The sequence below is a fragment of the Ptiloglossa arizonensis genome, chromosome 4 (genome assembly GCF_051014685.1).
Source record: "Ptiloglossa arizonensis isolate GNS036 chromosome 4, iyPtiAriz1_principal, whole genome shotgun sequence".
NCBI classification, from domain to species: Eukaryota; Metazoa; Arthropoda; class Insecta; order Hymenoptera; family Colletidae; genus Ptiloglossa; species Ptiloglossa arizonensis.
The window spans coordinates 23017735-23033023 of record NC_135051.1 but is presented as its reverse complement, the minus strand read 5'-3'; the positions used below and the strand labels follow the sequence as shown (position 1 = coordinate 23033023).

The 15289-nt window shown below is 40.7% G+C and overlaps 1 protein-coding gene across 1 annotated transcript; it reads right to left on the bottom strand.

Moving 5' to 3' along the window:
* Positions 1-3259: 3259 nt before the first annotated feature.
* LOC143146140 (uncharacterized) lies at positions 3260-10001 on the bottom strand. The gene is made up of 7 exons (XM_076310151.1): positions 9981-10001; positions 9930-9938; positions 9815-9862; positions 6835-9725; positions 6438-6755; positions 5539-5674; positions 3260-5410 (listed from the first exon to the last, which is right to left on the bottom strand). The coding sequence occupies exons 1-4, from the start codon at positions 9999-10001 to the stop codon at positions 9429-9431; spliced, it is 375 nt and encodes a 124-aa protein (XP_076166266.1). The 3' UTR covers positions 3260-5410; positions 5539-5674; positions 6438-6755; positions 6835-9428.
* Positions 10002-15289: the final 5288 nt, after the last annotated feature.

Sequence of the window (15289 nt, the reverse complement as noted above, 5' to 3'; positions counted from 1 at the left end):
CGTACGGTCTCTCCATCCGGTCTATCCCCCGTATGCGGGAGGGACGACCCTACGGTGGTCCAGCCCGGTTCGTTTTTGCCTTCACGATACGTCGTTTGGCCTTGGGGGGGACCGATACCTTTGCATCGTCGTGTCGTGAATTTCGGTTGATTATTTCGGGACGCACCCGTGAACGGAGCTGTCGCCCTCGTCGCGGGTAACGCGATGCCCCGGGGGCCACGAGTGATGTGCGAATTGAAAAATAAAGACGATTACGTGGACCAGCCGGTATGTCGAAATGTTCACGAGCGCGGCCTTGGGCCGATGCTGAAAACATTGCTCGCGCGGACCATTCGCTGATCAGGACTCGGGGAAACGACGAAGCTCGTACGAAACGAACTTGGAGTTGTATACACGTTTTGGTATTACGATCGTTCGGGGATTCTTTGAACGGAAATCGTGTACGAAGATATTTACGAATATTAGTAGTTTCGTATTTGGTTATATCGATGGAGAAGTTTCTTAGATGGGGACTCGAATCTTGGAGATATCTTGTACATGTTGCTAAATATTCGAACAAATATTAGTTTCGATCTTCTTGATAGACGAATTTCTTAGATCGATACTCGAGAGTTAGATAGTATAGAGGTAACTTGTACAGGTTCATGGGTTGGTAGAGAAATTTTTTACGATTGTATGGACACTCCAGAGTTAGTTAACTTATCATCCTAGAGTTAACCTGTACAAGTTCGTAATAATTTATCTATTTTCTGGCCCTTGTTAATGTACGAAGATATTGACAAATTTCTTAAATGGATGGATACTAGTTTCACTCCTATATAGGTTGATAGATATTAATTTCTTACAGTTAGATGAGTACTCCAGAGTTAGATCACCCTAGAGATACCTTGTACAGGTTCGTAGGTTGGTAGGGAAATTTCTTACAATTAGATGGATACTCAAGAGTTAGAGATACACTGTACCTTTGTACAGGTTTGCGATGGTTCACGTATTCTTTGATCCTCGATAGTGAACGAAGACATTATTATTATGCTTTATTCAACAGGTTGATGGCCAATTGTGTATCGAAGTTTATTACAAAATTGACGATGTGTACGTTAACCGTATAGTTATTGTACAATCGATGTTCGAAGACGTGTGTCGAATCTAAGAACCTTGTTCAGTTGAAAGAAAACTTTGTCTAGTGACAAATTTCGTAAATAGATAATATTAGGTTGTTCGGAAAGTCGTTACGTTTTTTTTTTGGTGAAAATGAAACAGGATTTTTTAGAGTATATATAAACATTTTATTGAATTATGTAGTCTCCATTTTAGAAAACGAAATGACTTTCCGAACAACCCAATACTTTCATCCTTGTCCATGGAGAAATTTCTTGGATAAATAGTCGAAAGTTAGGCGGATTTCGGAGATCGATTATCGGGTGGGGGAGAAACGATAATCGTACGTGGTTAATAGTGTCCATCTTCTTGGTCGTCAAGCTGTCGCTGCTGACAGATATGGAATGCTGTCAACCCGCCATGCGGAAGCACACGGGGTGCAACAAATCTTTCAACGATTATCGCCCCGTAGGCCGCGGACACCTCTGTGATTGATAACTTTCTTTTGGGCATGACTGATGGTTTTCCTCGGTACGACGTTTCGAAACACCGCTCAACTTAGCTGAGAAAACAAACCGGACAGTTTTCGGCAAATCTTCGCTAATTTTAACCCGTTCGGAGTACACACGGTATCTCCGAGTCGTTAATTTCGGGTTACACGGTATATATTTGCGCGTGTGTCTTGCTTACGCATAACTTTGCGAAATTACGCGACGATTTCCCCCGTGTATATTTTGCACCGTTTGATTTACATTTTGAAAACTACTTAACCTCTGGTGGAGAGCAATTATCGCGATCGGGATGATAAGTGAAAAATCGAGAATGATATTTATCTGTGTCGTCTATCAATCTCACGACGATATTGATGGGGCTCCGAAGAGGTTAAAAGTGATCGATGACTTTAGCTCAACCTGATGAAATATATAAATTGAGGTTAGGTTTCAATAACAACCGTTTCGTTGCACCTCGCCTACGTATGCATGCATCTGTGCATCTACGTAAAGACAGAAGGATGAAAAGATTAAGTTCGCTCGATTGTGTACTGTACGGAGGTCGAAAGAATGCACTCGAGCGATTCTCGCGTTCTTAGAAGTATAATGTACTTCTTGCAAATATTCTACTCATTAAATTCCAGCCAGAAGCATTCTCTTCAATTCTCGAATATATCGATTGATAATTCTGAGTGTGAGAAAAATTATTTTACCATTAAACAGAAGCTCGTGTTGCGTAAACTAACAACCAATAGCATTTATATCGTAAAAATACAATTTACCGAACGAAAAGATATGCACGTCACCCGAGTGCATTCTTTCCAGCGCTTCACAGTACTCTCATTACCCAAATGCATTCTTTCTAGTTACTCACAGTACTATATTACCCAAATGCATTCTTTCTAGTTACTCACAGTACTATATTACCCAAATGCATTCTTTCTAGTTCCTCACAGTACTATATTACCCAAATGTATTCTTTCTAATTTTTCACAGTACTCTACTACCCAAGTGCATTCTTTCCAGCTCCTCACAGTACTCTGTTATCAAGCTTCGACTTCTCGAGTCTGGAATTAATATTATTCTCGGTTAAGGTCGGCCGTATCGAAAACAAAAACTGGAAGCGAAAGATTCTGTCATCGAGGCGTCAGTGACGACGACCAGAGAATTTGGAAAGATGATAAACTAACGGGTTTTCCCTCCCCCTCCACCCTTCCGCGTGAAATATCGTGTTCGCAAGCGCGTTATTTAGAGGTAGACAAGGTTGAACCGTGGCCGTAATCAAACCGAAACGCCCTTTGCGGCGAGACGATGACACTGTTGACTCCTCTAATAAATACATCGCGCGAAACTCGCGGGCGAAATGAAATTCTGTGTTACGTGCTCAAGGTGCCTCATAAAATAGCTGTGCTATTTTACTGGCACAGTTTCCCCGCGAGTCGAGTGCATCCGGTGAATCAAACCGTGGGGGTCCCGCTCGCGCGAAGGCCAAGTTTTTAGCCTCACGGAAAGATGACTGAACGAGCCCGCTCGCAATCAAGACAACGCGCGCGCGCGCGCGCACGCGAACGTTTACTACGTTCAACCGGAAATAACAGATCGTCTTCCACGTCGATCGAAGATACAGATCTTGGTTACATCTATTTTACCAATACTTTATCGATAAATAATAATCTCTTATCGACACTTGGTCGCCATTTTAATAACGAGTTCTCATATACGGAGGCTCTGGAATTGGTTCAATTCGAGTGTACGGAGCTATAAAAATTGTACATATTTCCATGGATAGGTATCTGTATTATTTACTACTCGAAATTATTATCTAGTCGTATTTGCGCAATAATATTAGTTCAGTGACTTTAATCGAGTTTAGGGAACACGTGTATTTACATTGCACAGCATCAAAGTTGGAGTTTCGTGACTTTTATCGAGGCGAAGGAATGTTTGTTAGCTCCTTGATTATTTATCTTACGGAATTACTCGGTTTTCGAGGGTTAAATAAATTAGTATCTTCCAATTTCTAAATAGTAATATTAAGTCGAAAAGGTTAAACTCTTCAGAACTGTTCATTAACCTGATTATTGTACAATTCGGTTTAGAGTCCTGTTCAGGTGCACACGTGAGGTTAAGAAAGCCACGTGTTCGGTAACACGTCTCGTAAATATCTTAGTACTTGCCATTGTTTTAATTCCCGAAAAATCACGGTCTTACGAAGTTTACAATTACTATATTTTACAAGTAACATCGTTACGAAAAAAAAAAAAAAAGATCGTCTCGCGACTGGTGAAAAACTTGGTAATCTGAACGACGATATTAAATTTATTCCATTCCACGAGAAAACTTCTCTCTCGTAGTTTCTTAATTATTTACTCAAAATGTGAAATAGACGCTCCTGCAAAATTTACCAATTACGATAATTTCATTGAAAGATGAAATTTAATCTGTTCAACGTACAGCTTCTCTTTCGTGACTTGTCAATTATTGACCGGTGTTGAGTAATTTAATTCACTCGTGGTCCAACTCGTAACGTTAGTCGTTTCTAAGTCAATTGGGTTTGCGGGGCGAGTATATTTTCATTGGGTGGCATCAAAGCGAACGACCGGTGGTGTTTATCGTTACCAGCTCGATAATGCTTCCTGAATCGCGTTGTACGTTCCCGTGATCGCACGACGTCTGGCCGGGGCATTTATTTGTTCGCGACTTTACATTACACCGCGTGGATTTCGACGTCGAAATCAATGGCGGAAGTGACCCGATTAGCAGCGAAATACAAGAAAATGCGGCCAACCCCGCGCGGTGTGCTAGCGGGCCAGCCAATCGGACGAACGAATACGGGTGCCGCGTGTCGGAAATAGATTTCGCTTAAACTAAAGGTTGATCCACCGACGCCGCTTTAACCATCTACGTAGAACGTTCGATCTGTCGCCCCATGAAATCGATCGAATCGTTGGGTGATCGTTCTCACCGTGAAATAATTTAAATTTACCGCGCGAATCACGTCCGGTGTGCACACATCGTATACCGTGTACATTACACTTCGATTTGGGTAACACGGATTCTATCGACGATTGACGGTTATTTTCTTTTTGAAATAATTCAATTTACCGCGCAAACGTGACGAGGACAATGTTCCTTAAATTATGAACAATATAAATACATTGTTGGTAATATTGTTACCGCTCTTGTTACTTTTGTGTATTCATTTAAATACTTTCGGTATAGATTTTTCTTCGAATCTTTTTCTCGTTGGAAAGGCAGGAATCTAGGGCAGAGAAATGTGCGCATGCGCAGCGCGCGTAACGGTGTTCCCGTTTGAAAATCGATGATAAAAATGTAACAAGCGTTCGAGAGAAAATTTCGATAAAATTCTCGTCGGTAGTACGTGGCGAAGTGGATGATTGTTCATCAATGTTTATTACGCAGAATCTTGTTAATTTCGTTTACGATTATATAGGGAAAGAATTATAAGTTTTGTTAGTCGAGTGTTTGCAAAGGCTGCGAAAATGCGTTAATATCGACGATAACGCGAGAAAGCGACAGTTTAATCGAAGAACGCTCGTCGATAAGTTACCAACCGATCGGAAAATAGTTTACGCCTTTGCTGAAATTCGAACCGCGGCTCCGTTCACACTTAAGGTGGCAGCACCGATGCGTGCAACGCGTGTACGAAATTTCGCATAAGCGTGCGAAACGCATGCAAGTCGTATCTCCCCTTGCTTCGATGATCGCCGATGACTTATCTCCCTTTTCTCGTTCCTGTGTTTCAGAATGACGGTGTAATGTGGAATTCACTACAATGGCTTCCAACATCTCGATTACATCTAAAACGAAACAAGGCAAGTTAACACTGTACAATCGAGTCACATCATTGTTCCTAAACAGTTTCGTCGCTGGTATAAAATACACCAACTCACAGCTCGCAGCACGAAACGTGAGAATTCATACTAACGAAGTTTTCGAAATCTCTGTGCAGAAGTCTCAGCCGAGATAACTCGAGTCACCAGGAGAGAGAGAGTCACGTTAGTGTCATCGGGCACGGTGAGTTCTACGATCGATCTTTAATAAATCGTGATGCTCGATCGTTTCTGAAAAGAAACATCATTTTATCAGAAAATATTAACCAATTATTTTTCTTCCTTACCAAATTAAATTTGAATAATATATCAGATTGTTCGGAAAGTCGTTTCGTTTTTTTTTCGGTAAAAACGAAACATGATTTCTTCAGAGTATATAAACATTTTATTAAATTATATATTCTCCATTTTGGAGAACGAAACGACTTTCAAATTGAAAATCGACGATAAAGAAGTAACAAGTACTCGAGAGAAAATTTCGATACAATTCTCGACGGTAATACGTATCAAAGCGAAGATTGTTTATCAATGTTTATCGCGCAGAATCTTGTCAATTTCGTTTACGATTACATAACGAAAGAATCAATAAGTTTCCATTTTGGAAAACGAAACAACCCGATAAATATTAGTGACGACAATACCGGGAGACGCGCAGCGATAAGAAATCGTCCGGGTACTTCCCCGAGTTGACGACCCATTGGTGGGGAGCGGGGAGTGGGGGGCGTGGGGGAGGAGCAACTTAACAAAACGCGGCAGCGTTTCTCTCTCCGCTCGTTACCGAGGGCGCTCAAAGGTGACACCGCGAATAAAGGGCCGGACATCAAACGTTTTTGAGTAATTGGCTAAACGGCAAGTAACAAGACGTATATGCCCCCACGCTAAATACGTTACGTCACGATACCACCATCTAAATTAAACTAAAACCAAGGCGCACCACGAAGGTAGATAGAATATCTGGTTCGATGCCAAAGACTGAAGACAACCAAGAACTCACCGCCATTCCAACTACTCCCGCAATGCACGAACACGTCTCTCATTCTTCTCGACGATCGCTCCTCCTCCTCCTCCCCCTCCTCCTCCTCCTCCTACTTCTCCTCCTCTCGTCGCTCCCTTTCGCTGGCTCTCTCACCCCCTTAATTCACTCGAGCGGATTCTTTTTTTCCCTGCTCGTCCCGTGCGACATGATTTACACGAAACGCATTCTGTCGGTGTTTCACGCTTCCTGGAAGAACAGTCTATCGATGTCCGCCGCGGCCGAGGCCGCTGCATGCCATCCGATCTCGAAACGTCTCGTTTCCATCCTTAATTAGGCCTTAATTAATTGCAAAATCTCTGGAATTCTTCGGTGCAACGCCACGACCGCGATCGGAAGAAAAGTTGAGCTTACTCACCTCCCGCCCTCTTCCACCTTCTTTGCGGTGTTGGTACCCTTAATACGATACATCAACGAGAATAGACGAGATCGGAACCTCTGGCTCGGCTCGAGGACCGGGATCTACTCGAACTTTCTTCGCGACACGTTGATTCTCGACGTTGAAAATTTTTACCATTTTTCGTTTCGAACGTTCTATGTCCGTTTGCATCGAAGGAGTAATACTACTTTATCGAACGACGAAAATGGTTGAACGATCTATTATACGTGGGTGATTTTCTCGGTAGCTGTTATGGGAGATGTGTATATGCTTATAACGAGGGTCGGTGGTGATCGAGAACCGGACGATACGGTTATATCGGGTTTCTTTTGAATTTTTTGTTACGTGTTTGGTACCGATTTGTTTGGAAAAATACACGGATCGTGAGAAAGAAGTGAAAAGGGGACACGTATGTTCGTATGAACTCTTTTTTTGTAACTCTGTTGTTAAAAAATTAATGGAATATTGAGTTCGTAATACTTTTGGAAATATTTGTGCTTTGATTTGAGGAAAATCAGTGGAATATTGGATTTGTAATATTTTTTTAAATATTTGAGCTTAAATTTGACCAAATCAGTGGAATATTGAGTTAGTAACACTTTTGGAAATGTTTTTACTTTGATTTGATGGAAATCAGTGGAATATTGGGTTTGTAATATTTTTTTTAATATTTGAACTTAAATTTGACCAAAATCAGTGGAATATTGAGTTAGTAACACTTTTGGGAATATTTGTACTTTGATTTAATTAAATTTCATTTTTTCTTACGATGCAAATAAATTGAACAGGAAATGTTTTCGAGTTTGACGACTTTATCTTGATCTCTAATAGTTATGTAAAGTATTGATGCAGGATCTAGTGAATAAAAGTACGAAGAAGACTGTACCACGAGAAGAACACTTACAATAGTCGTGTGTGAAATAAAATTATTGCGAAATATATGTTGAGAAAAAGTACATGTAAGATATATATCTGTACTAGTCACGAGTGGAATAAAGTTATCGCGTAATATATGTTGGAAAGAAATACTTGCAAAATTAGATACACGGTTGGTCATGAGTAATAAATTTGACTGTGTTAGAATCATAGATTTTTGCAAAAGTTACTGATATTTAAAATGCAACCTCCGATTGTAAAACGTAAATATTAGCAACAATTGAAGTACAAGTTTGAAATTGGCCATTTTCAAATAATCTAGAAATTACGTATAAAATGTATAAAACTACACATTAGGATTAAAAATAATGTTAAAAGGGTACCTTATATTCGTGACTTAGCAGTTCAGAAAATTTCTTTTTTTAAATACTTCTAAATATAGTTGTTGGACTTACATTGTTTTTCGACACATCGATTCAATTTATATGTCTCCAACCCATTATTAACCAAAATTCGTATCTATTTAACAAAAGAACGTGCAACAGAGAAACGATGGAGAATATCCAACTAAATGATGGCGATTGGTATTCTAGGGAGAAAGAAAGATCAATCCTGATTTAATGTGAATGTGCCAGCACGAGTAAGGGGAATGTGGACAGTCTAGAGTAATTTCTGTTTCGCCGCAGGCCTCGCGAAGCCTGACTAGAACGTCTGACCCAATACGGTGTCCAATTCCTTTCAGGAGTGATTTTCCTTTCTCCCTGTAATACACGAAGAACGATTTAAATTAAAATTCCTCTGCTCTCTAGGTCATTGTCCTAAAATTCTTCTCTACAATCTTGAGCAGGACAATTATTTTTTGTGGAATTATTATCTTTTCCAATTTTGAGCAGGACAATTATTTTTGTGGAATTATTATTCTTTTCCAATTTTGAGCAGAATAATTATTTTTTCGTGAATTATTATCTTTTCCAATTTTGTGCAGGACAATTATTTTTGTAGAATTATTATTCTTTTCAATCTTGAGCAGGACAATTATTTTTGTAGAATTATTATTCTTTTCAATCTTGAGCAGGACAATTATTTTTTGGTGAATTATTGTCTGTTTCAATTTTGAACAGGACAATTATTTTGTAGAATTATTATTCTTGTCAATCTTGAGCAAAACAATTTTTTTTTCTACAATTGTTATTCCATTCAAGCCTAGATAATTTGAACAGGAATACAGAAAGAATGTCTACGTTTCTATTGTTCCACTCGGTAGTTGTTTGAGGTATAGCACGATCAAAAATGATTGCAACTTCAATATCCGACTGTTTTCTAAAACCTCGGTTTTTTAATTCCCGCAACAACGGAATCAAAGTTCATCTGGTTTACGTTCAAGAGGTTTTTGGCAGTACATCAAAATAGCAGGTCCGTGCCAGTGATCGTTCATCGCTTGTGGCGTGCTTTGTGGAGAAAGTGTTGGGTATTTACTAATACTCGCGCCTGATGAAAAACAGAGTTTATGTACATTGTCTGCTGAACAAACAATTGAAAGATTTCCTTCGTCGTACGTAACAACGATATTAATTAATTGTTGCGTATGAAAACAAATTACACCAGCATGATTGCACGCAGCCACGATCCAGACTCTCAATATTAATGATCGGATCGAGCCGTATCAATGGCCTCTTTCATCACGAACCTCGTAACTCCTAACTGGTGTGAAACTTGGGAGATGTTGCTCTTGGATTCTCGATACGGAAGTGGGTCTTGACTCTTGAGACTTCAGGGTCGTTGTTGTCGTGTCTGGAATATAGAGTGTCCAATTCCAGGACTTGGAATCGTGGAGGGTTCAATTCTAGGACTCTGTACTGTAAAGTGGTCAATTCCAGGACTCTAGAATCTAGAGGGTCCAATTCCAAGACTCTAGAATCTGGAGTATTAAACTCCAGGACTCTGGAACACTGTGCATTGAACTCAAGGACTTTGGAATCCTGAGTATTAGGATTCTAGAGAAAGGAGCTCTCCAATATTGGGTTCCAGGACTCGAGAGTCTAGAATATTGAACTCTAGGACTCTAGAACCCACAGTATCGAACTCCAGGATTCTGAAACCCTCGATACTGAAGTTTCAAGGGTTTCTCAACCTAGAAGTAGTTCCACGAGTTGAAGATCGTCGATATCAAGTTTATCGACTCACCAGGTCAACACTACCGATTCTCCCTAATCAGGGATCGTCAGTATCTACTTGTAGATTGTTTATACCGAATCCTTGGTGTCTGACATCATCCAGCCTCTCGAGGCAAATCAGAATGTTAGAAAGTCTCCAATGTTAGAACGTCCTCAGAATCAAGTGTCTCGAATTAGAAGACGTCACTATCTGCCTCCTACAACTCTGACGTTATTTTCACCCTGCTTCACCTAGCTCGAATCCTCGATATTGCACACGACTTCGGTAGTCATTGAGACGGAATCATGATCTAAACCGAGCCAATTTTTCATCCAAATCTTGCTACTGCTAATAGTGGCAGTAACAAGAACTCTTTCAAGGTTTTTCGAGCCTTCTCTCTGCCTGTCACTGCATCACGTGACCCAAACAGTTACTCAACCTGTAATCCCAGGTTGTTTTTAGAGTCACACTGGCAGAGGGAGGCTTCGATGCATCCTTTGATTGTCTTCTAGGTCCCAACGTCTCGTAAATCTCCAAAACGTCCAAACGATCGTTAAAAGTCTCACGGTTTCTAACTACAAAGCACCTAACTCTCTCAAGTATCCGTACGGTTCAACCGTACACTAATCGAGTCAATTGACATATTTCCAAATAGCCCGATCGTCCGCGGTCGCGGTCGCGAGTTATGTTTAGAATTGGCTTTCATTTAACCATAAATCACCGGCGAAACCGGTGCTAGGTACAAAATACGCGTGAATGGTACAATATACGCGACCGGATTGTGTAAATGAAACCGTGGAAATAGCCCATCCATCTATTATTGCATCGCGGTCCTGTTCGTTTTCAAGGTGACTCAACCGATCGTTCACTTAACGTTGAATAACTCTATCGAGTCGTCCATACCCTCACCCCTCCCCCTCCCCCATTCAACACGGTGCAGACGACTCAATTAATTTATCGTCACCTTTTTGCGCACCGCCATCGTTGTCGAATGATTTACATTCGTGGTCGTAATTATTCGTTCCCTATCCACACCGCTCTGTGACCGTCATAAGCGCTTTTATAATACAAACGTGATCAAGGTAGCCGAGAGAAAAATAAAAACCAAATTCTATGTGCAAGAAGTTAGGGAAGGTAGCACCGAACGAAGTGGGATGAAAGAGCCTAAGTAAAGTAAGAGACGTACTGCAGTTAAGTATACTGTTATACCTTATACGGTACCCTCTCGATAAATGTGAACTTGGGACCGAAATTCACATTTGTAAAAGGTTTTCACATTTATCGTGTATCAGTCACACTTATCGCGTACCAGTTTCACATTTATCGTGTACCTTTCACATTTATCGCATACCAGTTTCACATTTATCGTGTACCGTTCACATTTATCGCGTACCATTTCACATTTATCGCGACAATACTATATTCGGTATACCAATAAAATAGGTACACTCCTTACTTCTTTCGTTCTGCTCGTGCTGCTTCCTCTCACTCGTTACACACGAGAATCGGCTCATTTCTCCGGCTACGATGAACGTAATCGTTCATGACCCGATACGGTTCGAACGACTCGTGCACTGTGGCGTTGACACGTCAAGTTGCATCCAGCAGGGAGACCGTAAACCTTGGCAGCAGGTCAACGTCGCGAATTCAAGCCTCGAAGCGCCAATAGTTGCGTCGCTCGTACTTCAAGCGAGAAACTTAACGTCCACTTAGTCCCGATAAATAACAACAGCCTAACGGACGTGTGTCTGGCAACTTGAACACCATACACGATCCACTGCTGGCTCTGAAAACAATTCTCTTTATCATTTTTCATAGTAACACGCGCGGCAACGCGTCCATAACGCGTTCGAAACTGCACAAAATAGACGGGACGAACGGAACGGTGGAACGCAAGGAACAAGGCGAGTTTTCAAGTGGCGTGTCTCCGTGTTTAAAACTTCGTTGTCGCTTAATCTGAATTATCGCCACGAAAACAGGGCCAAAACCAACGGAAACAATTCGAGATAAATCGGTATCAGCCTTGGACCGTCTTAGCAGTCATTGTCTGGCCATAAGTTGAACAATTATCGTAAATCACCGGGCCAAGCGACGGACAGAACATTCCTTGACGAAATTTTGTTTTCCATCGGCCTCTTGGACGCCATTGGGATCTGCACCGAAACTTTTCATTATTATACTCTTCCAAACGGTCAGTCGGAAGATTGGAGGAATTTTCAAAAATTGTGAAATACATTTCTACGAACGTGTTCCTTTCGAGGTTATTTTTCACGATCGTGAATTACGGGATATTTAAATGGTACGTGCGAAAGAGACCTGGAACAATAATCGAAATCGTAACATTTAACGGAAGGTGATCTTTTTATATATATATTACACTGTTAGCCGAGCGTGGAACGAAGAATGTTAATTTTTCTTTTCTTTGATTTTTGACCAGGATTGTCGTTCAGAATCACTCTGTATAAACGCACACCGTTTTAATCATCATTGGGGCAGGTGGTGGGGGTGCCTAAACGTGGCACGTTCTGGTCGTTTTTCGGCGTAAACATTATCGTTCGCGACCACGGTTGCAGCTGCCAACGTCGCGACATCCGTCGACAGAAAATTAACAACCGAAACGAATCAAATTTCAATTCAGGGAAACACATTGTCGCGGCGCTTCCGCGCCGCTATTACGTCTCTTCGTGAAGTCTCCTTTACGGTGTCCGCGCGATATTTTCGTTCAGAGTTATCTATTTGGGGCACTTACTACGAACCAACCATTTTGTTTAGAATTTTGCATTCGAGTCTCGGTACGAAAGGGCTGCGAATTATTGAAAATTGTTAAACGTTACGTTCGAATTCTTACGTCGATGAAGAATTATCAACTGTGCCAAATATGCACACTTATCGTGGTGCACGTAAAATGGAAAATTTTCCTTTCCTCCGTTTCAAAGCTTACGAGATTCGATTATTAAAACTCATTATTTCTTCAAGCATTTTCTTCATTCTGAACTATCTTAATAATTACAGATAATATTAATTTCTACTTTTATTTGTTTCACTGTGAAAAAGTTCCAGAAAAAATTCCATTACAAAATTGAAAAAGTGAAATTCTCGAATCTTGATTTTCCTCACACAAGAATATTTCTTGTCGACAAAAAATTATTATGCGTTCAAATATACTTGCACGTAAACTGTCTTCTGACACTAGATTGTTCGATAAATTATTTTATCGTTTTCTCCATAGTAAAAAAAATACCACTTGAACTTTGAACAATAGTAAATATACGAATAAATCGACAGATCTGCACGAAACATCGTTCTTCGAACAGTAGTACCATCCTTAAAAAAACAAAACAACGAACCTAACAACTCCGTTTCTCATCGAACGACGAAACTTATCATCATACAACCCAGTACATAGTCCAACTATTTTTCTCCGTCATAGTACATTCAAAATTCGAGAACTCGGTTCGTGCACCGAGCGAACTCGAATCGTCCAACGATATTCGCTAGCCGAGAATGCAACTCGTTGAACTGGTGAAGCGGTTAGCGCCGACAAACCGCTCTCTCGAGGCCCCGGATGGCATAGTATCAATCTCGTGGATCCGTATCGATCGTATCCGGCAACACTCGGTGCCCCGGAACGCGTTACATCTGTTGGCACCGGCGCGTATCGAGATTTACCGTTAGAGAGTTTCGAAACCGGGGTAATATCCGACCGATAATCATCCTAAACCGTGACTGAAAAATGGTAACAGGTGTCTTATTCATCTTTCGCAAATTGCGGATAGTGACACACGTACGCGCCAGATTTATCACCCACTACATCACTCCGCGTTGCTCGGCTGCACGTCGAAATAAATAAACCCGCTTGTCAACGGCATTAGTCATTGTGACAATGTCGATTCTCCGTCACGATAGTTTATTCGTTTCCACCTTTTATTTTCCCTAACCGTTCCGCCGCCCTCCTCTTTTCGATTATGTTTTTTTTTTTCTCAGAGAAGTTCGAGCGCCACCGTGTCGAGCCGAGACACGCTCCCCGATAATTTTAGACGAATCGGTTCGGACAAGATATTTCATATCGTGCAGGGAACTAGGTCGCGAATAGTTTCTCGCGCATACAGCCCGGAAAGCTGCGCGATTTATATCAAATACTGACGCAACGGACCTAAAGAAAGAATTTTCGGCGTGCAGTAGGCGGACGTTGCAACAATCGGCTCCAAATAGCCACCCGGACGTCAACGGTGCCCTTTTTTCTGGTTGTTTGTTAAATAATCGTCGCAAACATCCTGGACCCGTCGACGCCCGACTCGGTTCGCGATTTCGAAAACGGTTCCGCACGGTGGAAGCGTTCTCAACGCTGCGGCGTGGTCGATTCGTGTCTTATTTATCGTACAGGGTGTCACAACTGTGCCAGTACGTTCCTCGAGCGAGCGAGAGAGAGAGAGAGAGAGAGAGAGAGAGAGAAAAATGTTATATAAACACGATCGTGTGAATGCTTGAACAGAGAGATATTAAGCAGAGCATGAAATTGAAGGATGTGGTATTGTTTGCAGGGATGAGGATAGGATTGTGTGGAATTTGTGTTAACGAGGATAAACAATTGGTAGTGATTTGGATGAGTGTGGATGTAATAGTGACGAATAGAATAATTTGACAAAGTAACAGATCATAATATTTGTTAATAACGGTTCTTCGATAATATTTTAGATCTTTGATGTTGTGTCTAATTAGAGACTTTCTATCTGTGATTGATTAAAAGGTGCTGATCTTGAATATTGTTAAAATATTTTCAACAATATTTTTCGCATAATGTAGAATGTATTGGTACAATATTGCAAATCTAGGTATAAACGTTCTTGTAGAATTTTATGCTGTACAGGTCTACTCGAACTATTTTCATCAATGATAAACTAATCGAAATTGTTTTCTCTCTCTCTTTTCTTTTCCCTTGTGTACAAGGTGCTCCAGAAGTAGATGGTCAATCTTTGGTACTGTATTTTCTAATCTTCCTAAGGATAGAAAAATTTTATCTTTTAAGATAAGGATTCTAATCTCCCTAAGGATAGAAAAGTCTATATCTCTTAAAGAAATGATTTCTACTACCCTTTTACATTTTTAGGAGGAGTAAAATATATTAAACCTAACCGACTATTTTTAAATCACCCCATATAGGAAAAAGATTGTCAGTGGCGTATCAGAGTGATCGACAATGTCTCTTGTTGGCTGTCACGTTCCTCTGGCATGTCTTTAATAAATCTCAGCGTTTCCCAACGACTATTTTTCCACTTCCATTACGCCTCGTCTTCTTACACGCTATAATCCACTCTAAAAAATATGGTCCATTTCTCAATTCGATGTTTCACAGTTTTCTAAAATTCTCAACAATTTCCAACAGCTATTCTTCTACTTCCACTAT

Coding starts and splice junctions, on each gene's coding strand:
- LOC143146140 (XM_076310151.1), bottom strand. CDS start 10,001: ATGTCAGACACCAAGGATTCG. Junction 9,726..9,814: donor GAGGGTTTCAGAATCCTGGA/GTTCGATACTGT, acceptor TCCTTTCTCTAG/AATCCTAATACTCAGGATTC.